The sequence below is a fragment of the Procambarus clarkii genome, chromosome 26 (genome assembly GCF_040958095.1).
Source record: "Procambarus clarkii isolate CNS0578487 chromosome 26, FALCON_Pclarkii_2.0, whole genome shotgun sequence".
Taxonomy (NCBI): domain Eukaryota; kingdom Metazoa; phylum Arthropoda; class Malacostraca; order Decapoda; family Cambaridae; genus Procambarus; species Procambarus clarkii.
In genome coordinates, this window is record NC_091175.1 from 18,513,789 (window position 1) to 18,538,516 (window position 24,728).

Consider the following 24,728-nt stretch of genomic DNA (forward strand, 5'->3'; position numbering starts at 1 on the left):
TGTCCTGGGTCAGGGAGGCCTCCCGTGGGAGGAGGCAGCACTCAGGAGCCTGTTGCACCAGTACAAATCGCAACAGATTACATTGCAACAGACGACCTGCTAGAGGCAATTAAAGCAACGTCAACCAGGACACTCACCCACATCCCAAAGGCCTCTCGCCCTTTTGCTGCAGGGAAATACACGGACCTCATCGCAAAAGTCAACAGAGGGTCAAATAACCTTGATGCACCTGATACCATCAAAGCCTGGCACAATCTGTTACTTTTTGGCAATGCATGCTTAGGTGTACCAGACAGAGGAGGCAAGACACTGGCCTCATCCGTCAATAAAGCAATTAGGGATTTTCCTAGGACTGACAACCTAGTCCGCCTCCCCAAACACACCAAACACCGCCGAGGCAGACCAAGTACGACAATCAGCGACAACAGAAAATTAGGTACCCAAGTCAGCAAGAAAATTGAAGAGGGCAATACAGTCGGGGCACTCAGGGTGATCACAAGTGAGGACAAAATTTTGCCCAGGGATGAAACCACAGCCCAAGCACTGAGAGAAAAACACCCCCTCAGGGCCGTAGGTGGACCTCCCCCACAGGTCAGGCTCGCCCCTAACCAGGAACCTCTCGTCCTCCGGGAGTCAGAGGTTTATAAAGCTATCGTTTCATTTCCCCCGGGCTCCTCAGGAAGCTACACGGGGGTAAGACCTCAACATGTGAAGGAAATGGTGAACCCTGTTCTTGGCCCAGCTGCAGAGGCGCTCCTGACAGAAATCACAACGTTTGTCAACAACTGCCTCGCCGGGTTAATCCCTGATGAAATCAAACCATTCTTCTTTGGTGCATCCCTATGTGCCCTCAAAAAGAAGGGGGGAGGGATCAGACCCATTGCCGTTGGTAATACCCTTCGCCTCCTAGTTGCAAGGGCTGCTGTCAAAAGTATCCGAACGGAAGCAGCCACCATGCTGCAACCCAACCAGCTGGGGTTTGGAGTCCCCCAAGGCTGTGAAGCAGCGGCTCATGCTGCACGAGCCTACATTAGCTCTCTTACTGAAGACCAGGCAGTAGTAAAATTAGATTTTAAAAACGCTTTCAACTCGGTCAAAAGGGAAGCAATCCTCACTGCAGTCCAGGAACATTGCCCAAGCATTCTCCCGTTTGTGTCAGCAGGCTACAGCAAAGACTCAACCCTCCTGTTTGGCAAACATGAAGTCACCTCAGCAGAGGGAATTCAACAGGGTGACCCACTTGCACCGTTCCTCTTTTGCATAGCGGTTCGAGAAATTACAACCAGACTGTCCAGCGAGCTCAACATCTGGTTCCTGGATGATGGCACTCTGGCAGGCACACAAGATTCCCTGCTAGAAGACTTACAGCTGGTGAAGACACGGGGGGAGTCCATGGGTCTCGTTCTTAGCCCCTCCAAGTGCGAAATTATTGCATCTAGTGAAGTAATCATTAGAGCAGTGAAATCAGTTCTACCAGAAGCCTCAGTCGTTAAACCTACCGACAGCACACTACTCGGAGCACCTCTGGGCCACAATGCCATTGCTGCAGTCCTTGACGAAAAGTTTAGAGACCTAAAGAGGATGGAAGAGAGAATTGGGGACTTGGACTCCCACGATGCCCTCTACCTTCTCACAAAGTGCCTTACCTTGCCCAGGCTAACATACTTCTTAAGGTGTGCACCAACTTTTGGCAACCCACTTCTAAATCAATATGATGAGCTCCTCAGGTCAATATTCAGGAAGGCGCTCAACCTAGATTTAGATGACAGTCAGTGGGACTAAGCAACACTACCAGTGAGATTTGGAGGGATAGGCATACGAAAGGCAACTGAGGTAGCACTTCCAGCATTCTTATCCTCATGTACAGCAGCCAACGAATTGGTAGGGCAGATCCTACCAGAGCGTATGAGAGAGACAGCGGGAACTCATGATCAAACGTTCATCGAAGCAGCCAGACAATGGGACACCATTGCACACCCTCAACCCCGACCACAAGTCCCAAAAGACCACAAGCAGGCCCACTGGGATAGCCCCATAATGGAAAAGACTGTCACAGCAATGATTGACAACGCTGATGCTGAAAACAAAGCCCGCCTCCTAGCGGTAACAGCACCCCACGCCGGGGATTTTTTATTTGCTGTGCCCAATGCAGCCCTGGGAACTCGCCTCAGTCATGACGCTCTCCGCATTGGAGTTGCCCTTCGCCTTGCCGCCCCCATCCTCACCGAACATAGGTGCATCTGCGGAACTGCGATGGCAGACCAATATGGTCGTCATGGTCTGGTATGTCGTAAATCACAGGGTAAAATTGCAAGACATGAAGAAGTCAACGACATCATCAAGAGGAGCCTCGCCACAGCCCGCTGCCCGGCACAAAGAGGAACCACACTTATCCAGACCTAACGACCCTCAGAAGCGCCCTGATGGGGTCACCTTGCTACCTTGGAAGGATGGTAAGCAAGTGGTATGGGATTACACGTGCGCTGCCACACTGGCCAGTACCTACCTCCACTACAGCACACGTGAAAGCGGTGGTGCTGCTTCTTTCAGGGAATCGCAGAAAATTATTAAATACAGAGGTCTAGCACACTGCTACAGCTTTGTTCCGATCGGCTCGGAGACCCTCGGTTCGTGGGGAAAATGTGCATTGAAGTTCCTGAAGGAATTGGGGGACAAATTGATCAGCGCTACAAAAGACCAGAGAGCAAAAAGTTTCTTGTTCCAGCGCCTCAGTGTTGCGATTCAGAGGGGAAATGCCTGTTGCGTCTTGGGCACTAGTCCAACTTCAGAGGAATTCGAAGAAGTGTTTGACTTGCAACAATGATCGAACCCGTCTGTGACATTCATCAATGTTTCCCATTGTTGTGTTTTTCAAGAGATCCATAACCTTTAAGCACCTTTTTGCATTATTATTTTTGTATCAACCCATGTATATCTTGTAACCATCAAATGCATAATAAAGCACAAAAAATATTCAAGGAAGGGGGTGGTAGGAGAAAAGCACACAGAAACTGTATTGGAGGGGATCTAAACATTCCCTCTAATGCGTTATGCGTGGTTTCCTCCGAGGCTATGGGTCCCCCTTCTTCCAGCTAGAGGTGGTACTCCCTTCCCCTATTTTATATATATATATATATATATATATATATATATATATATATATATATATATATATATATATATATATATATATATATATATATATATATATAAAACTGAAAACTCGCACCCCAGAAGTGACTCGAGCCCATACTGCCAGAAGCAATGCATCTGATGTACAGGATCCCTTAACCACTCGACCAACACGACCGGATAAAAGAGGATGGTAGCCGAGGCTAATTCCCATCCCCCGCCGGCACTCTGTTGGTAATCTTGGGCATGGTATTTTATCAAATCACCTCATCCTTTGGGGCACACGTGAATGAGGTGATTTGATAAAATACCATGCCCAAGATTACCAACAGAGTGCCGGCGGGGGGATGGGAATTAGCCTCGGCTACCATCCTCTTTTGTCCGGTCGTGTTGGTCGAGTGGTTAAGAGATCCTGTACATTAGATGCATTGCTTCTGGCAGTATGGCTTCGAGTCACTTCTGGGGTGTGAGTTTTCAGTTGCATATATGCCTGGAGACCGTTCAGGCTTGTTCGCATATATATATATATATATATATATATATATATATATATATATATATATATATATATATATATATATATATATATATATATATATATATATATATATATATGGAACATGAGAGCGTGACTTGTTTGGAGTAAATGGCTTGCCAGGTCTGAAAATTTTCTCCAGATTCATTACCCAAGGAAGAAGACATTTTCCTCTCCTCCTTCACCCTGACTACCATATTTACATGACTGTCCGCTGGTGAGAGCGGACAGGTGTGTGTGTGGGGGGGGGGGGGAGAATGTGCGTGCTTGAGAGCATGTGTTGACAGGTGTGTGTGTTGGGGAGGGGGGGAGAACGTGGGTGCTTGAGAGCATGTGTTGACAGGTGTGTGTGGGGAGGAGAAAACATGTTTCTGAGGGAACGACGCCACATATTATACAAGATGTAAACAAACACCCTCCCTCCCTCCCCGGCTGACGTCTCTCTTAGCACTCACTTAAATCACATGGAAATTTGTTTGTAAATAACACGTAAATTTGATTGTAAATCACATTTGCCTTGGAGAATTTGTCTTGCAAATTTGATTGCAAATCACATGTAAATTTGATTGTAAATCATATGTAAATCAAATTAAACATGCTTAATTTGAATGAATGAGTAGGCACAATTTTCAAACAGTTTATCCAACTTGCCTTAACCGATTCTATAACACCATCAAGCTTCATTATATACAAATTATGTTACTTTTTCTTAAGTAGCTTTATATTTCATTTCCTTGGATCATTTGGAGATTCAGTTCATCTCAAGATCTCAAACATACAAGACTGTTGTTCTACCAGCTAAGCCATGGATGGTCACAATAGGGAAGGCGCTCTAACTGGTATCTCTAACTCTAAGGAAGGAACACCTAACTGGTACTCAACTGAGATATAAATCTTCCTTGGAGCTAAGGTTATAACGTCCTGAAGCAATGAAAGTGAAACTTGTCAGCATCTCCCTGAGAGCTTTGTTCACTAAAATAGAGATGTATATCCCTGGATATACAGTACATATATTGGATATGCAAACGAATCGAACCCGCGTCCCCTGAACTAGTACTGGTGTCTGGGTAGTCCAGGCACGAGGGTTCGATCTCATCGTATCCTAGCGATATTCTCTCAGTAAGAATAGCATTGGGAGGTCACCAGGGTCACGAAGGTCAAGGTGATTACCCCTGCCTGCTAATCAGCTGGTGCTCAAGAGGATGTTAATATGTTCGTTGTTTACATTACTATGAAGTGGTCGTCTTTGCCTAAGAACAACGCCTTGATGTAAACAGTTTACCAACTTATCTGCAAGAGGCCAGATTCACGAAGCAGTTACGCAAGCACTTACGAACGTGCTACATCTTTCCCTCAATCTTTGACGGCTTTGGTTACATTTATTAAACAGTTTACAAGCATGAAAACTTGCCAATCAACTGTTGTTATTGTTATAAACAGCCCCCTGGTGCTTCGGAGCTCATTAACTGTTTAATAATTGTAAACAAAGCCGCCAAAGATTGAGAAAAGATGTACAGGTTCGTAAGTGCTTGCGTAACTGCTTCGTGAATCTGGCCCCGGTTACTTAATCTCTTCATTGGAGGAGTAATTCCTTTATGGAGAAAGGTAAGTGGGATTAGGATATTCTCCTCCCCTTAGCGTGGGTGAGGATAATAGAGAAGGCAATAGATTACGAGGGTGAACACCAAGAACACAAGCAAAACGTTATCTACACTTAAATTGGCTTGTATATGTCAATTAAGGGAAGCTCGTTCACTTTCAAGACAAATTGGTTCTATACGTTAATTTTATCCCTGAAATAACACCTCTTTCCTTCCTTACTATAAACACAGGTTTGTACAATAGGGACTCCAGATAGCACCACTCTTGTGCCAGGTAAGTCCACTACGGGCTCACAGTAGCCCGTGCTACTTGCCCCGCTCCTGTGCCAGGTAAGTCCACTACGTGCTCACCGTAGCCCGTGCTACTTGCCCCGCTCCTGTGCCAGGTAAGTCCACTACGTGCTCACAGTAGCCCGTGCTACTTGCCCCGCTCCTGTGCCAGGTAAGTCCACTACGTGCTCACAGTAGCCCGTGCTACTTGCCCCGCTCCTGTGCCAGGTAAGTCCACTACGGGCTCACCGTAGCCCGTGCTACTTGCTCCGCTCCTGTGCCAGGTAAGCTACGGGCTCACCATAGCCCGTGCCACTTGGAACTTGTTCCGAGTAGCTGAATCTATAACAACAACAATAGGGACTCAGTTACAGCCCTGCTCCTGTGCCAAGTAAGTCCACTACGGGCTCGCCATAGCCCGTGCTACTTAGAAATTTTTGTTCCCCAGTAGCTGAATCTTAAACAACAATAGGGACTAGTTCTGTTAAACCAGTTACCAGGTTTTGGTTCTTTCCTATTCATTGATTAATATTAACCCTTCCTCTGTCTAGGAGAACAGGGGGGCGGGCAGTTAGGTATCGGTGCCCAGTCGATCCTACCTGTCCTGTTCTCGTAGCTTGGAAGCATATCATAACATCAGAGTGAGTTTGACGCATACTCAGCCGTCAATTACTGAGGCTGCACAACTGACTTCGTTATCTTAAGTGGTGACCAGACCACTCACTAGAAGGTGAAGGGACGACGACATTTCGGTCCTTCCTGGACCATTCTTAAGTCGATTGTGATGTCGACTCACTCACAATCGACTCGAGAATGGTCCAGGACGGACCGAAACGTCGTCGTCCGTTCACTTTCTAGTGTGGATTGGTCAACATATTTCAGCCACGTTATTGTGACTCCTCGTCTGCATTATCTTAAGTATTTCGTAAAATATTCTTAATGTTATTGCTTCTTGTATCTGCTACAGTATCGTGGATTTTTTTTTATTCACTTAGGCACTAGGAGACTTGAGCCGCCGACCCAACGGTGTGAGATGAAAGCTCTACCTCCGAGCCATTAGGGAGCCCCGATAGGAAAGATATCAGAGATAGCAATCCATTTGACCAAACAGTTGCAATAAGTACTATTATTTTAGGAAGAAGGGCAGCTTGAGTGCCTACGTCCCTGTGCCCGAGCTGTGCGGGTTGACGCCACGAGAGTCCTACAGGGACCAGCTGCTCACCTTCCTTACAGTAAAATGTTTTTTCGATCTTTGATATGCGTTTATAGAGCTTTTTTGTGTTGTATATTTGCGTCCCTTCTGGGTTTTGTGGCTCTTTGGTGTTGGCTGTGTTGACGACTCTCTTGTGTTGACGCCCTCTTGTGTTGACGACTCTCTTGTGTTGACGCCCTCTTGTGTTGACGACTCTCTTGTGTTGACGCCCTCTTGTGTTGACGACTCTCTTGTGTTGACGCCCTCTTATGTTGACGCCCTCTTGTGTTGACGACTCTCTTGTGTTGACGCCCTCTTATGTTGACGACTCTCTTATGTTGACGACTCTCTTGTGTTGACACCCTCTTGTGTTGACGACTCTCTTGTGTTGACGCCCTCTTGTGTTGACGACTCTCTTGTGTTGACGCCCTCTTATGTTGACGCCCTCTTGTGTTGACGACTCTCTTGTGTTGACGCCCTCTTATGTTGACGACTCTCTTATGTTGACGACTCTCTTGTGTTGACACCCTCTTGTGTTGACGACTCTCTTGTGTTGACGCCCTCTTGTGTTGACGACTCTCTTGTGTTGACGCCCTCTTATGTTGACGCCCTCTTGTGTTGACGACTCTCTTGTGTTGACGCCCTCTTATGTTGACGACTCTCTTATGTTGACGACTCTCTTGTGTTGACACCCTCTTGTGTTGACGACTCTCTTGTGTTGACGACTCTCTTGTGTTGACGACTCTCTTGTGTTGACGACTCTCTTGTGTTGACGACTCTCTTGTGTTGACGACTCTCTTGTGTTGACGACTCTCTTGTGTTGACGACTCTCTTGTGTTGACGCCCTCTTATGTTGACGACTCTCTTGTGTTGACGACTCTCTTGTGTTGACGACTCTCTTGTGTTGACGACTCTCTTGTGTTGACGACTCTCTTGTGTTGACGACTCTCTTGTGTTGACGACTCTCTTGTGTTGACGACTCTCTTGTGTTGACGACTCTCTTTGTGTTGACGACTCTCTTGTGTTGACGACTCTCTTGTGTTGACGACTCTCTTGTGTTGACGCCCTCTTGTGTTGACGCCCTCTTGTGTTGACGACTCTCTTGTGTTGACGCCCTCTTGTGTTGACGACTCTCTTGTGTTGACGCCCTCTTGTGTTGACGCCCTCTTGTGTTGACGACTCTCTTGTGTTGACGCCCTCTTGTGTTGACGCCCTCTTGTGTTGACGCCCTCTTGTGTTGACGACTCTCTTGTGTTGACGCCCTCTTGTGTTGACGACTCTCTTGTGTTTGACGCCCTCTTGTGTTGACGCCCTCTTGTGTTGACGACTCTCTTGTGTTGACGCCCCTCTTGTGTGACGACTCTCTTGTGTTGACGCCCTCTTATGTTGACGCCCTCTTGTGTTGACGACTCTCTTGTGTTGACGCCCTCTTGTGTTGACGCCCCTCTTGTGTTGACGCCCTCTTGTGTTGACGACTCCTCTTGTGTTGACGCCCTCTTGTGTTGACGACTCTCTTGTGTTGACGCCCTCTTGTGTTGACGCCCTCTTGTGTTGACGCCCTCTTGTGTTGACGCCCCTCTTGTGTTGACGCCCTCTCTTTTGACGCCCTCTTGTGTTGACTGCCCTCTTGTGTTGACGACTCTCTTGTGTTGACGCCCTCTTGTGTTGACGACTCTCTTGTGTTGACGCCCTCTTGTGTTGACGACTCTCTTGTGTTGACGACTCTCTTGTGTGTGACGCCTCTCTTGTGTTTGACGACCTCTCTTGTGTTGACGCCCTCTTAGTGTTGACGACTCCTCTTGTGTTGACGACTCTCTTGTGTTGACGACTCTCTTGTGTTGACGACTCTCTTGTGTTGACGCCTCTCTTGTGTTGACGACTCTCTTGTGTTGACCGACCCTCTTGTGTTGACGCCTCTCTTGTGTTGACGACTCTCTTGTGTTGACGCCCTCTTGTGTGACGACTCTCTTGTGTTGACGACTCTCTTGTGTTGACGCCTCTCTTGTGTTGACGACTCTCTTGTGTTGACGACTCTCTTGTGTTGACGACTCTCTTGTGTTGACGACTCTCTTGTGTTGACGCCCTCTTGTGTTGACGACTCTCTTGTGTTGACGACTCTCTTGTGTTGACGACTCTCTTGTGTTGACGACTCTCTTGTGTTGACGCCCTCTTGTGTTGACGACTCTCTTGTGTTGACGACTCTCTTGTGTTGACGACTCTCTTGTGTTGACGACTCTCTTGTGTTGACGCCCTCTTGTGTTGACGACTCTCTTGTGTTGACGCCTCTCTTGTGTTGACGCCCTCTTGTGTTGACGCCCTCTTGTGTTGACGACTCTCTTGTGTTGACGACTCTCTTGTGTTGACGCCTCTCTTGTGTTGACGACTCTCTTGTGTTGACGACTCTCTTGTGTTGACGACTCTCTTGTGTTGAGCGCACTCCTTGTGTTGACGACTCTCTTGTGTTGACGCCCTCTTAGTGTTGACGCCCTCTTGTGTTGACGACTCTCTTGTGGTTGACGCCCTCTTGTGTTGACGCCCTCTTGTGTTGACGCCCTCTTGTGTTGACGACTCTCTTGTGTTGACGCCCTCTTGTGTTGACGACTCTCTTGTGTTGACGCCCTCTTGTGTTGACGCCCTCTTGTGTTGACGACTCTCTTGTGTTGACGCCCTCTTGTGTTGACGACTCTCTTGTGTTGACGCCCTCTTGTGTTGACGACTCTCTTGTGTTGACGACTCTCTTGTGTTGACGACTCTCTTGTGTTGACGCCTCTCTTGTGTTGACGCCCTCTTGTGTTGACGACTCTCTTGTGTTGACGCCCTCTTGTGTTGACGACTCTCTTGTGTTGACGACTCTCTTGTGTTGACGCCCTCTTGTGTTGACGCCCTCTTGTGTTGACGACTCTCTTGTGTTGACGCCCTCTTGTGTTGACGCCCTCTTGTGTTGACGCCCTCTTGTGTTGACGCCCTCTTGTGTTGACGACTCTCTTGTGTTGACGCCCTCTTGTGTTGACGCCCTCTTGTGTTGACGCCCTCTTGTGTTGACGCCCTCTTATGTTGACGCCCTCTTGTGTTGACGACTCTCTTGTGTTGACGCCCTCTTGTGTTGACGCCCTCTTGTGTTGACGCCCTCTTGTGTTGACGCCCTCTTGTGTTGACGCCCTCTTGTGTTGACGACTCTCTTGTGTTGACGCCCTCTTGTGTTGACGACTCTCTTGTGTTGACGCCCTCTTGTGTTGACGACTCTCTTGTGTTGACGCCCTCTTGTGTTGACGCCCTCTTGTGTTGACGACTCTCTTGTGTTGACGCCTCTCTTGTGTTGACGCCCTCTTGTGTTGACGCCCTCTTGTGTTGACGACTCTCTTATGTTGACGCCCTCTTGTGTTGACGCCCTCTTGTGTTGACGACTCTCTTGTGTTGACGCCCTCTTGTGTTGACGCCCTCTTGTGTTGACGACTCTCTTAAGTTGACGCCCTCTTGTGTTGACGCCCTCTTGTGTTGACGACTCTCTTGTGTTGACGCCCTCTTGTGTTGACGCCCTCTTGTGTTGACGCCCTCTTGTGTTGACGACTCTCTTATGTTGACGCCCTCTTGTGTTGACGCCCTCTTGTGTTGACGACTCTCTTGTGTTGACGCCCTCTTGTGTTGACGCCCTCTTGTGTTGACGCCCTCTTGTGTTGACGCCCTCTTGTGTTGACGACTCTCTTGTGTTGACGCCCTCTTGTGTTGACGCCCTCTTGTGTTGACGCCCTCTTGTGTTGACGCCCTCTTGTGTTGACGCCCTCTTGTGTTGACGCCCTCTTGTGTTGACGCCCTCTTGTGTTGACGCCCTCTTGTGTTGACGCCCTCTTGTGTTGACGCCCTCTTATGTTGACGACTCTCTTGTGTTGACGCCCTCTTGTGTTGACGACTCTCTTGTGTTGACGCCCTCTTGTGTTGACGCCCTCTTATGTTGACGACTCTCTTGTGTTGACGCCCTCTTGTGTTGACGACTCTCTTGTGTTGACGCCCTCTTGTGTTGACGACTCTCTTGTGTTGACGACTCTCTTGTGTTGACGCCCTCTTGTGTTGACGCCCTCTTGTGTTGACGACTCTCTTGTGTTGACGCCCTCTTGTGTTGACGACTCTCTTGTGTTGACGAGTCTCTTGTTGACGTCTCTCTGATGTTAACAGCTCTGGGTGTTGACGGCTCTGGTGTTGATAGCAGTGGTGCTGACAGCTCTGATATCGATATCTCTAGTGTTGACAGCTCTAATGTTGACAGGTCTGGTGTTATCGGCTCTGAAATGTTCCATTAATGCTATCCTCTGTCAGGTGTTGACGCTTCTCTGGTGTTTGACGCTTTTCTGGTATTGACAGGTGTGACAGGTGTCTGGTGTCGGAGAATTTCACTTGTAAACATGCCTCTGGTGTGACCAGACAGCTGGTCTTAGAAACCAGCTGTTATCTGCGGTCAAATGATGTCACCAGCCGGAAAGTGATGTCAGACTTGAAGCTGGAATCACAGGGTCATTAAATCAAGGTTAAAGCCAGCGTAAGTTGAGCACTTGGTAGCTGATGTCACAGATGGTGACCCGGCCAAGTGTCTCAACAACTGAGTCACCCAAGAGTCCCACAACGTCGTAATCTTGAGGCAAAGTGACCTAAGACCGAGCGACCTTACGCAGTTCTGGTTACTCCTCAACGACGGAGTTTAAAGAGGATAGACCTTAATGCTATTTGCTCCCTGGACGGCAACCTTAAAGGTGAGAGGCTTCGTGAAGGCCAGGCAGGCAGGCAGGCAGGCAAGCAGGCAGACAGACAGGCAGGCAGACTGGCAGGCAGACAGGCAAGCAGGCAGACAGTCTGCTGGTATAATGTTGAACACGTATTTTTAATTTAGAATTCAATCCTCTCTCGGTGCAGAATCTGCAGTCTCCACCCATAGACAAATTTGTGTGTGAGAATGGCGTTGTTTTGTCAAGGTCATGAATACCACTGTCTCAAGGTCACCAATACCACTGTCTCAAGGTCACCAATACCACGGTCTCAAGGTCACTAATACCACGGGTCTCAAGGTCACCAATACCACTGTCTCAAGGTCACCAATACCACGGTCTCAAGGTCACCAATACCACGGTCTCAAGGTCATTAATACCAGGGTCTCAAGGTCACCAATACCACGGTCTCAAGGTCATTAATACCAGGGTCTCAAGGTCACCAATACCACGGTCTCAAGGTCATTAATACCAGGGTCTCAAGGTCACCAATCCCACGGTCTCAAGGTCACCAATACCACGGTCTCAAGGTCACCAATACCGCGGTCTCAAGGTCACCAATACCGCGGTCTCAAGGTCATTAATACCAGGGTCTCAAGGTCACCAATACCACGGTCTCAAGGTCACCAATACCACGGTCTCAAGGTCACCAATACCACGGTCTCAAGGTCACTAATACCACGGTCTCAAGGTCACCAATACCACGGTCTCAAGGTCACTAATACCACGGTCTCAAGGTCACTAATACCACGGTCTCAAGGTCACTAATACCACGGGTCTCAAGGTCACCAATACCACGGTCTCAAGGTCACCAATACCACGGTCTCAAGGTCACTAATACCACGGTCTCAAGGTCACCAATACCACGGTCTCAAGGTCACTAATACCACGGTCTCAAGGTCACTAATACCACGGTCTCAAGGTCACTAAATACCACGGTCTCAAGGTCACTAATACCACGGTCTCAAGGTCATTAATACCAGGGTCTCAAGGTCATTAATACCAGGGTCTCAAGGTCACCAATACCACGGTCTCAAGGTCACTAATACCACGGTCTCAAGGTCACTAATACCACGGTCTCAAGGTCACTAATACCACGGTCTCAAGGTCACCAATACCACGGTCTCAAGGTCATCAGTACCACGGTCTCAAGGTCACTAATACCACGGTCACTAATACCACGGTCTCAAGGTCACCAATACCACGGTCTCAAGGTCACTAATACCACGGTCTCAAGGTCACCAATACCACGGTCTCAAGGTCACCAATACCACGGTCTCAAGGTCAAGAATACCACGGTCTCAAGGTCACTAATACCACGGTCTCAAGGTCACTAATACCACGGTCTCAAGGTCACCAATACCACGGTCTCAAGGTCATCAATACCACGGTCTTAAGGTCATCAATACCACGGTCTCAAGGTCACCAATACCACGGTCTTAAGGTCATCAATACCACGGTCTCAAGGTCACCAATACCACGGTCTCAAGGTCAACAATGTTACCGTATCAAGGCCAACACCACCACGTGATCCAGGTCAACACCATCACGCGGTGAAGGTCAACACTATCGCGTGGTCAAATTCAGTACTGCCACGTGGTCAGGGTCAACAATATCATGGTCTGGAGGTCAGCAATATCTTATGGTCAACACTACCACGTGTTCAAAATCAAAACAATGCCCTAGTCTGAAGGTCAACAATACCCCAGTCTCAAAATCAAGAATGCCGAGTTTACAAGATCATCAATATCACGAGGTCAAGATCAACAATTACAGCTCTCTCAAGGTCAACAATAACACAGCTGACAGAAAAACCTGACACCATTTAATACAATAGACAGATAATATTACTGTTATTTTGTACTAATAAATTAACCCAAAAGTAGCTTTAATCATTCATAGAAAACGAGGCTCCAGTGGAGATTTTCCTCGAGAGAAAACGGGATATCATTGCCATATGTCACCATTAAATTCACCAGTTAATAATAGTGGAACTTCTTCTTAAAACATCAGTCTCTTGACTGTAATTATTATTAATTATTTCCTCCCTTGAGTGAACTTATCAGTTACTAAAATAGATTAAATATAATCCCTCTTTCTACTTGATAAAACACATATGGGAGAAGATGTCTGATGTGGGAGAGAGAGAGAGAGAGAGGAGAGAAGCCATTTTATCCCTAGACAGTTAAAATGTGTCTTTTGAACTCTTAATAACTTGAGGAACAGGAAGTTATTGTCGAAGAATTGATGAGCATAAATCGACACCGTCGTATCCAGGACCGGCATTATAAAACTAACATAGTACATTATACTAAATGATTTGTAGTGCCCTTAGTTCATTATGTAATTTACTAATGTGGTTATGCTGCATGAAAACACCCAAAACTGAGTAAGCCTTAACATAATAAAATAATAATAATTATTATTATTAATGATAATATTTACATTCGTTACGATGTTTAGTTTCCGGCAGGTAATCCGCGACAACCTGAAGCAGAATTAACACTAACTAACTAACTAACTAACTAACTAACTAACTAACTAACTAACTAACTAACTAACTAACTAACTAACTGGCGTGTTCTTTCCTGATCATATCTGATAGTCCAGGCCATATCTATAATACAGATAAAGCTTTTATATATATATATATAAATATATTATATTAAATATATATATATATTTTATATATATATATATATATATATATATATATATATATATATATATATATATATATATATATATATATATATATTATCATACAATCCACTATCGAAATACATAAATTAACGTAAGAAATAAATTACAGTACTATATACATTAATACAAATTAATAAATATATAAATCCCACGAGTCAGTTTTCCCCACAACAGCCTCAAGGTCAACAATACCATTGTCTTAAGATCATCAATACCATTGTCTTAAGATCAACAATACCATTGTCTTAAGATCAACAATACCATTGTCTTAAGATCATCAATACCATTGTCTTAAGATCAACAATACCATTGTCTTAAGATCATCAATACCATTGTCTTAAGATCATCAATACCATTGTCTTAAGATCAACAATACCATTGTCTTAAGATCAACAATACCATTGTCTTAAGATCATCAATACCATTGTCTTAAGATCAACAATACCATTGTCTTAAGATCAACAATACCATTGTCTTAAGATCATCAATACCATTGTCTTAAGATCAACAATACCATTGTCTTAAGATCATCAATACCATTGTCTTAAGATCAACAATACCATTGTCTTAAGATCAACAATACCATTGTCTTAAGATCAACAATACCATTGTCTCAAAATTCAACTTATTCAAATGCATTTCATTCTCAACAAATATATTTTTTGGGGGGATTTTTGGTAAACAATTTAACGAAACTAATATTCTTCAGGCATTCCAGTACGAATTTGGTATTGATTGAGTACCACAAATAAACTGAAATGGTTCCCGGGAAACTGCAGCTAGATCCTTTGAATCTGATTCATCTATTGCCAGAAAACTAACATTCTTTCTCCTTTACATGCTTATCAAAAGCTAGGTCATTTTCTCTCTATTCATCTAGTCTCTTGTCCCAGGTTGACTAATCACCTGGTCCCTCGTCCACAGCTCACTAATCACTTGGTTTCTAATCCCCAGCTCACTAATCACTTGGTTTCTAATCCCCAGCTCACTAATCACTTGGTTTCTAATCCCCATCTCACTAATCACCTAGTCCTCAGCTCATTAATCACCTGGTCCCTAGCTTACAAATCCCCTGGTGCCTAGTCCCCAGTTCACTAATCACCTGGTCCCCAGCTCACTAATCTCCAGCTCACTAATCACCTGATCCCTCGTCCCCAGCTCACCAATCATCATCCTCTAGCCATCCATCAAGTACACCCTCGCAATATTTTATGAAGGCTGAAATCTCAGACGTCAATTCTCCACAAAATCAGAGGAAATGTTTTTAAAAAATATTGATTTTACTTCATATGTTATAAGATTGTTGCCGCCACAGTGGGAGCTTGCCCCCACAGTGGAAGCTTGCCCCCACAGACTATGCAGTGGGAGCTTGTCCACAGACCATCCAGTGGCACTTCGTCTGTGGCCAAAGTGCCATTGTGAGCTTCTCCACAGATCGGTATAATCTTGGCCTGAGACTATTGCACTCTTGGCCAAGGAAGAGTGTAAGGAGTGCCACATTCTGGTCCCTCCCATCCTGCGGTGAACGTTCTCTTTAACTAATCAACCAAAATTGCATTCGAGGACAAATAAGGTCACTCGACCTTCAATGGATCTTATTACTTGCCAGGGCTGGCGGACCAGATCCTCTCCCAAGTCCCTTTGTCAGGCTTGTCAGGAATGTGTACTCGACTAGTTGTGCTTGCAGGGTTGAGCTTTGGCTCCATGGTCCCGCCTCTTAACTGTCAATCTACGGGTTTACAGGTTTCTGAGCTTATTGAAGCTCTGTCATATCTACATTTGAAACTGTGGGAGTCTGCCTCTGCCACATCACTTCGAAATGCATTCTATTTATTAACTATTCTCACACTAGATTAGTTATTTCTAATATATCTGTAGCTCATTTGGGTACTCAGCTTCTACCTGAGTCCGTTTGTGCGTATACCACCCGTGTTAAATAATCCGTCTTTATCCACCCTGTCAATTCCCCCTGAGAATTTGTCTATGTGGTGACCATGTCTGTCTTTCAGCGACGTGAGGTGCAGGCAGGCAAACAGCCTTTCTTCGTAACTCGTGCCTCTTAGTTCTGTGTGTGTGTGTGTGTGTACTCACCTAATTGTACTCACCTAATTGTGCTTGCGGGGGTTGAGCTTTGGCTCTTTGGTCCCGCCTCTCAACCGTCAATCAACTGGTGTACAGATTCCTGAGCCTACTGGGCTCTATCATATCTACATTTGAAACTGTGTATGGAGTCAGCCTCCACCACATCACTTCCTAGTGCATTCCATTTACTAACTACTCTGACACTGAAAAAGTTCTTTCTAATGTCTCTGTGGCTCATTTGGGTACCCAGCTTCCACCTGTGTCCCCTTGTTCGCGTCCCTCCAGTGTTGAATAGTTCATCCTTGTCCACCCGGTCGATTCCCCTGAGGATTTTGTAGGTTGTGATCATGTCCCCCCCCTTACTCTTCTGTCTTCCAGTGTCGTAAGGTGCATTTCCCGCAGCCTTTCCTCATAACTCATGCCTCTTAGTTCTGGGACTAGTCTAATAGCATACCTTTGGACTTTTTCCAGCTTCGTCTTGTGCTTGACAAGGTACGGGCTCCATGCTGGGGCCGCATACTCCAGGATTGGTCTTACATATGTGGTGTACAAGATTCTGAATGATTCCTTACACAGGTTCCTGAACGCCGTTCTGATGTTAGCCAGCCTCGCATATGCCGCAGACGTTATTCTCTTAATGTGGGCTTCAGGAGACAGGTTTGGTGTGATATCAACTCCTAGATCTTTCTCTCTGTCTGTTTCATTATATACTTCATCTCCTATTCTGTATCCTGTGTCTGGCCTCCTGTTTCCACTGCCTAGTTTCATTACTTTGCTTTTACTCGGGTTGAACTTCAACAGCCATTTGTTGGACCATTCACTCAGTCTATCTAGGTCATCTTGTAGCCTCCTACTATCATCCTCTGTTTCAATCCTCCTCATAATTTTTGCATCGTCGGCAAACATTGAGAGGAACGAATCTATACCCTCTGGGAGATCATTTACATATACCAGAAACAGTATAGGTCCAAGGACTGACCCCTGCGGGACTCCACTTGTAACGTCTCGCCAATCTGAGACCTCACCCCTCACACAGACTCGTTGTCTCCTGTTGCTTAGGTACTCCTCTATTCACCGGAGTACCTTCCCTTTCACTCCAGCCTGCATCTCCAACTTTCGCACTAGCCTCTTGTGTGGCACTGTATCAAAGGCTTTCTGACAATCCAAAAATATGCAGTCTGCCCACCCTTCTCTTTCTTGCCTTATTTTTGTTGCCTGGTCGTAGAATTCAAGTAACCCTGTGAGGCAGGACCTGCCATCCCTGAACCCATGTTGATGCTGTGTTACAAAGTTCCTTCGCTCCAGATGCTTCACTAGCTTTTCTTCGCACAATCTTCTCCATCAGCTTGCATGGTATGCAGGTTAGGGACACTGGCCTGTAGTTCAGTGCCTTCCTGTCTATCCCCTTTCTTGTATATCGGGACTACGTTAGCTGCTTTCCAAATATCTGGCAGTTCCCCTGTTGCCAGTGATTTGTTATACACTATGGAGAGTGGTAGGCACAGTTCTCTTGCTCCTTCCTTTAGAACCCAAGGGGAGATTCCATCTGGGCCTATAGCCTTTGTCACATCCAATTCTAGTAAACACTTCCTTACTTCCTCGCTGGTAATCTCAGTCTTCCAGTGGTTCCTGGTTAGCTATTCCCTCTCTTACCTCTAGAATTTCTCCTTGCTCTAAGGTGAAGACCTCCTGGAATTTCTTATTCAATTCCTCACACACTTCCTTGTCATTTGTAAGTGAATCCTTCTGCCCCTATCCTTAATTTCATAACCTGTTCCTTTACTGCTGTTTTTCTCCTGATGTGGCTATGCAACAATTTAGGCTGAGTCTTTGCCTTGCTTGCGATGTCATTTTCGTATTATCTTTCTGCCTCTCTTCTCATCCTGACATATTCATTCCTGGCATTCTGGTATCTTTCTCTGGTCTCCAGTGTCCTGTCCTGTGTGTGTGTGTGTGTGTGTGTGTGTGTGTGTGTGTGTGTGTGTGTGTGTGTGTGTGTGTGTGTGTGTGTGTGTGTGTGTGTGTGTGTGTGTTTATTCACCTAGCTTGTGTTTGCGGGGGTTGAGCTTTGCTCATTCGGCCCGCCTCTCAACTGTCAATGAACTGTTTACTAACTACTTTTTTTTCCCACACCACACACACACACACACCAAGAAGCAGCCCGTGACAGCTGACTAACTCCCAGGTACCTATTTACTGCTAGGTAACAGGGGCGTTCAGGGTGAAAGAAACTTTGCCCATTTGTTTCTGCCTGGTGCGTGAATCGAATCCGGGCTACAGAATTACGAGTCCTGCGTGTTATCCACCAGGCTACCCAGCCCCTTCGTGGGAGTCTGTGTGTGTGTGTGTGTGTATTCACCTAGTTGTATTCACCTAATTGTTCTTGCGGGGGTTGAGCTCTGCTCTTTTGGCCCGCCTCTCAACTGTCAATCAATCAACTGTAACTAACTACTAAATTTTTTCACACACACACACACACACACACACACACACACACACACACACACACACACACACACACACACACACACACACACACACACACACACACACACAGGAAGCAGCTCTGTAGCAGCTGTCTAACTCCCGGGTACCAATTTACTGCTAGGTAACAGGAGCATCAGGGTGAAAGAAACTTTGCCCTTTTGTTTCTACCTGGTCCGGGAATCGAACTAGGCCACAGAATTACGAGGCTTGCGCGCTGTCCGCTCAGCTACCAGACCCCCCCCCTTGTGTGTGTGTGTGTGTGTGTGTGTGTGTGTGTGTGTGTGTGTGTGTGTGTGTGTGTGTGTGTGTGTGTGTACTCACCTATTTGTGCTTGCGGGGGGTTGAGCTTTGGCTCTTTGGTCCCGCCTCTCAACTGTCAATCAACTGGTGTACAGATTCCTGAGCCAACTGGGCTCTATCATATCTACATTTGAAACTGTGTATGGAGTCAGCCTCCACCACATCACTGCCTAATGCATTCCATCCGTTAACTACTCTGACACTGAAAAAGTTCCTTGTAACGTCCCTGTGGCTCATGTGGGTACTAAGTTTCCACCTGTGTCCCCTTGTTCGCGTACCACCAGTGTTGAATAGTTTATCCTTGTTAACCCGGTCGATTCCCCTGAGGATTTGTAAGTTGTGATCATGTCTCCCCTTACTCTTCTGTCTTCCAGTGTCATAAGGTGCATTTCCCGCAGCCTTTCCTCGTAACTCATGCCTCTTAGTTCTGGGACTAGTCTAGTGGCATACCTTTGGACTTTCTCCAGCTTCGTCTTGTGCTTGACAAGGTACGGGCTCCATGCTGGGGCCGCATACTCCAGGATTGGTCTTACATATGTGGTGTACAAGATTCTGAATGATTCCTTACACAGGTTCCTGAACGCTGTTCTGATGTTAGCCAGCCTCGCATATGCCGCAGACGTTATTCTCTTTACGTGGGCTTCAGGAGACAGGTTTGGTGTGATATCAACTCCTAGATCTTTCTCTCTGTCCGTTTCATTAAGTACTTCATCTCTTATTCTGTATCCTGTGTCTGGCCTCCTGTTTCCACTGCCTAGTTTCATTACGTTGCATTTACTCGGGTTGAACTTCAACAGCCATTTGTTGGACCATTCACTCAGTTTGTCTAGGTCATTTTGTAGCCTCCTACTATCATCCTCTGTTTCAGAGGATGTCTGAGTGAATTGGATGTGTGAATTCAGAGGATTCACACATCCTCTATGTGTGTGTGGGTGTGTGTGCCTACCTACAGAGCAACCCGGTGGGCCTCTTTCCTGATGCGTTCTCCGTATAAGAGGTCCTTCGGTATGCGGCTATCTTCCATCATGTGACGTCTCAGCCACCGCATGCGTCTCTGCTTCAGGAGAGTGAACATTGAAGAGACTCCTGTTCTCTCGAGTACTGTGTTGTTGGTGACGTGGTCTCTCCACGTGATGTCTAGGATGCGTCTCAGGTTCCGCATGTGGAAGGTATTGAGCCGTCTCTCCTGGCGAGATCGCAGGGTCCAGGATTCCGGCCGCATAGAAATGTTCTCGCTTCACATGCCAAGTAGACTTGTGCCTTGGTGTGTACTGTCAGTTTGACGTTTTCCCAAACGAGCTCTGTTAGCCTGGCCAGTGTTGTTGCGGCCTTCCCAATACACCTGTTGAGCTCTCTCTGGAGTAGAGTTCGGAGTAATGTTCCACCCAGCGATTCATCTGTTGATCACGGTCTTTAATGATCTCTCCAGTGGCTGACTTCAGAGGAGCCGTCCTGTTTTGTGTAGGGTCTGTTGCCTGTTTGATCCCTTCGTACATGCCTCTTATGTTGCCGACAGTGGCCGCAGTCTGGATGCTGGAACAGAGTCGAAGCCAGTAATTGTTAGCACAACGCCTCGCAGTTTGTTGAACTCTACTGCGGGCAGTATGGAAGGCCTGTAGGTTCCTTTCTAAGGGCAGGTTCTTGTAGGCTGAGAGAGCTCGTCTCTTTTCCTCTACGAGGGGTAACAGTTCCCCTGCACTGGCCTCGAACCAGTCAGCTGACTTGTTCTGCCTCTTACCGAAGGTGGACATGGCAGTGTTGAAGATAGTGACCCTGAGGTGTGACCACCTCTCACTTTCTCTATCGTAGAGTGGTACAGGAAGGGTATTTACCAGCGCAGCAGTGAATTCCTCCACCTTGTGAAGATCACGAGTCCTGTTTAAGTTAATGCGTGGTCTTCCCTCCTTCTCTGCACTGTGGATTTTTCGGGGCTGGAACTTTTCTCTGCAAAAGACGAGAGAGTGGTTGGTGTCACAATCTGCGCTCTGAGAGCTGCGGGTCAGTTTGACGTTTCTCAGATTGCTACGCCTCGTAGGCACCAGGTCGAGTTGGTGCCAATTCTTAGACCTGGGATGTCACCAGGATCCCTTGTGCTGGGGCTTGGTGTCGAAGAAAGAATTGGCGACGAAGAGATTATGACGACAGAAGAACTCCAGGAGGCGCTTCCCATTTTCATTCATCTTCCCAAATCCAAACTGGCCCAGGCAGGAAGGCCAAGAGCTGTGGTCAGAACCAACTCTTGCATTAAAGTCTCCCAGGAGAAAGACTGGCTCTTGTTGAGGTATGTCTCTGAGAGTTAGGCCGAGGTCACAGAACTCGTCCTTCGCTTCGGTAGAGGAGGTCAGTGTTGGTGCATAGGCGTTGATGAGGCTGACCATTCCTGCTGCTGTATGAAGCTGAAGTTTGATGATCCTTGCAGACTCTTCCGTGGGCGGTACTATGGACCCTAACAACCTGTTCCTGATGGCAAAGCCAACGCCATGCTCCCTTACCTCTTCTAGTGGTGTGCCCTGCCAGAAGAAGGTAAAGTCCTTCTTCCTTATGCTGCCTGTCGCGGGCAGACGTGTCTCCTGCAGGGCGACTATGTCCATCTGGGGCCTGCGTAGTTCATTGTTGATCACAGCTGTCTTGCGGGCGTCGTTCACTTCCAGTAGATCTTCCGAGAGACCCGGTGTCATGGTCCTTACATTCCATGTGCCCAGTTCTCAAGGGTGGCTCTGTGTTTGTTTTCTTTTGCCTGGTGCATGGTTGACGATCCGCTTATTGGATGGTGGCCTAAGCCCCAAGCACCCAATGGGTGGGACAGCGCCTAACTGGCTTGGGGCTGCCCAGTTTGAGGCGGGCGGTAGCTGTCTGATGAAATCCGATGATTTCTCCCACCGACGGAAGCAACCTCTGGCGCCTCACTCTACGCCAATTGAGTGGTAGAATTATGATTATTTTTCTAAGGATGTCATTGCTGGGCGCTGGAGTGGGGGGGGGGGGGAGGGGGGGGCGGATAAGCTCCCACAGCCTGTAAAGTGCCCCTGATGGCGTGCGCCTTAAACAGCTTCTGACAACCAAGTTTAGGTCCTGGCCTGTGCATGTGGCCTAGCTTCTCGGCCCGGCGGAACTGCTTCTACTAACAGAAGGAGCGAAGGTGCGTTAAAACAGTTGCTTCAGGCAGATGGGACTCGTCAGCCTGGGATGGCAGCTCATCTAGGTGAAGGAAAACCCCAAATTCAAACCTCCGCTGCCTTGCGGATAAACCCACTCATGAGAAAGTCTTCGGGAGTCAACCCTGAGGAAAAAATCCGGAGTCGGAGTCCCTAAGGCGGTTTGCAGCTGTTTACAGCTACATTCTGGCAATTCCTGCGACGACACTGGTGCCAAGCGCATCAGCGCCCGCCCTTCCCTTGGACCACATCGGTGGCGTGGAGAGGGTGGACCTGCTACATGGGCAACACCCGGTTCTCCATAACTACTGCCCAGGCCTGTGCGCTGAGAGGACATCCAGCGCGGTAGTTACTGCTGATATTATTATTAATATTATTATTGAGAAAATCGGTAAGAACCATGATGAGGATTCGAACCAATGCGGTAGGTAGTCCCAGGCACACGCCTCAGACAATCAGGCCACGACATGGTCAATTGGAATACAACCTAGAGTTCTACTGAACATACGAGGGTTTCCTGAGGCTTCTACTGAAGCCGGAACAGAATTTTCACACACTTCCTCCCCATCCCATACACTCTGGCTCTATCATCTATACATGTTCTACCTCTGATGTGTGGAACGACGAAGCGCATAGGTTCGATCCCACATAACAGCTCCTACGGACTTTCTTCCTGTTGCGGTCACGTAAGTGTGATTATGCTCTGTATTATTATTATTATTATTATTATTATTATTATTATTATTATTATTATTATTATTATTATTATTATTATTATTATTATTATTACACGTCTGTAACTTAAGACAAGAAGCTTTGTCTCGTGTTTATATTATGCAGAAAAGATGCATTGTTAACGATTCTTCAGGGAAATTATCCGATACTGAAGAGAAATACAACATAATTTACAACATTGCAGTGTAATGTATGTTTGTACACAGCTTCACACTGTAATGTATGTTTGTACACAGCTTCACACTGTAATGTATGTTTGTACACAGCTTCACACTGTAATGTATGTTTGTACACAGCTTCACACTGTAATGTATGTTTGTACACAGCTTCACACTGTAATGTATGTTTGTACACAGCTTCACACTGTAATGTATGTTTGTACACAGCTTCACACTGTAATGTATGTTTGTACACAGCTTCACACTGTAATGTATGTTTGTACACAGCTTCACACTGTAATGTATGTTTGTACACAGCTTCACACTGTAATGCATGTTTGTACACAGCTTCACACTGTAATGTATGTTTGTACACAGCTTCACACTGTAATGCATGTTTGTACACAGCTTCACACTGTAATGCATGTTTGTACACAGCTTCACACTGTAATGCATGTTTGTACACAGCTTCACACTGTAATGCATGTTTTTACACAGATTCACACTGTAATGCATGTTTGTACACAGCTTCACACTGTAATGCATGTTTGTACACAGCTTCACACTGTAATGTATGTTTGTACACAGCTTCACACTGTAATGCATGTTTGTACACAGCTTCACGCTGTAATGCATGTTTGTACACAGCTTCGCACTGTAATGCATGTTTGTACACAGCTTCACGCTGTAATAAATAATTATGAGGTTTGAAGCATAATAAAGTTCGACTCAGTTTGCAGTTAAATTAGCCATAAAGACTTTGGAACCAAAATTAAATCACAGGAATGAGAAATGAGTTATGAGAACACACTGAAGCTAAACAATGAGGGTCCTCGGGCACACGCACCACCGACTGGGCCATGATGGGCTATAAAGGTCCAAGATAAAGGAGCACTTCTGGGTGAGATAGTCCCGTCCTGGTTCAGTTGGTTGTGCGTGAGCCTGATGAATTCAGGCTTCGATTCCATCGTCCTTGGGATACAAGGGGGGAAGGAATAGTGGCCCCCCCCCAACCACTTGGATCGTCGGGGAATCGAACGCCGACCCGCATATAGCGGTACAAGAGGTTGAAGAGGCGGGAGCTCACCTTTGGATGGCCTTCTTGACGAGAGCGCCCTGGTAGAGCGCCGGGTGGCGGTTGACGAAGTAGAGGAACTGGAGCTCTCTCTGGGCTGCTCGGATGAGGTTGAGGCTGAACTGTACTTGGCTGGCGCCCTTAACTCGGGACTTGTAGTTGGGCACTCTGCTGCCTCCTCTCTCTCCTCCTCCACCCCCTCCTCTTTCTCCTCCTCCTCCTCCTCCTCCTCCTCCTCCTCCTCCTCTTTCTCCTCCTCCTCCTCTTTCTCCTCCTCCTCCTCCTCTTTCTCCTCCTCCTCCTCTTTCTCCTCCTCCTCCTCCTCTTTCCCCTCCTCCTCCTCCTCTTTCTCCTCCTCCTCCTCCTCCTCCTCTTTCCCCTCCTCCTCCTCCTCTTTCCCCTCCTCCTCCTCTTTCTCCTCCTCCTCCTCTTTCCCCTCCTCCTCCTCTTTCTCCTCCTCCTCCTCCTCTTTCTCCTCCTCCTCCTCTTTCCCCTCCTCCTCCTCCTCTTTCCCCTCCTCCTCCACCTCTTTCACCTCCTCCTACTCCT

General features: G+C 46.9%; 2 protein-coding genes across 2 annotated transcripts in view; both read right to left on the reverse strand.

Annotated features, from left to right (window-relative positions):
* Positions 1 to 24,319, reverse strand: part of Mst87F (Male-specific RNA 87F) — a 114,186-nt gene extending 89,867 nt beyond the window's left edge. Inside the window, exon 1 of the mRNA XM_069331939.1 lies at positions 24,192 to 24,319. The gene's annotated coding sequence lies outside the window, so the exon portion shown is untranslated. The remainder of the gene's footprint in view (positions 1 to 24,191) is intronic.
* Positions 7,394 to 21,734, reverse strand: LOC138368814 (filaggrin-like). Its single transcript, XM_069331513.1, has 3 exons — positions 21,549 to 21,734; positions 10,166 to 10,918; positions 7,394 to 10,072 (listed from the first exon to the last, which is right to left on the reverse strand). Exons 1-3 carry the CDS (start codon positions 21,732 to 21,734, stop codon positions 7,394 to 7,396), a joined length of 3,618 nt encoding a protein of 1,205 aa, XP_069187614.1.
* Positions 24,320 to 24,728: the final 409 nt, after the last annotated feature.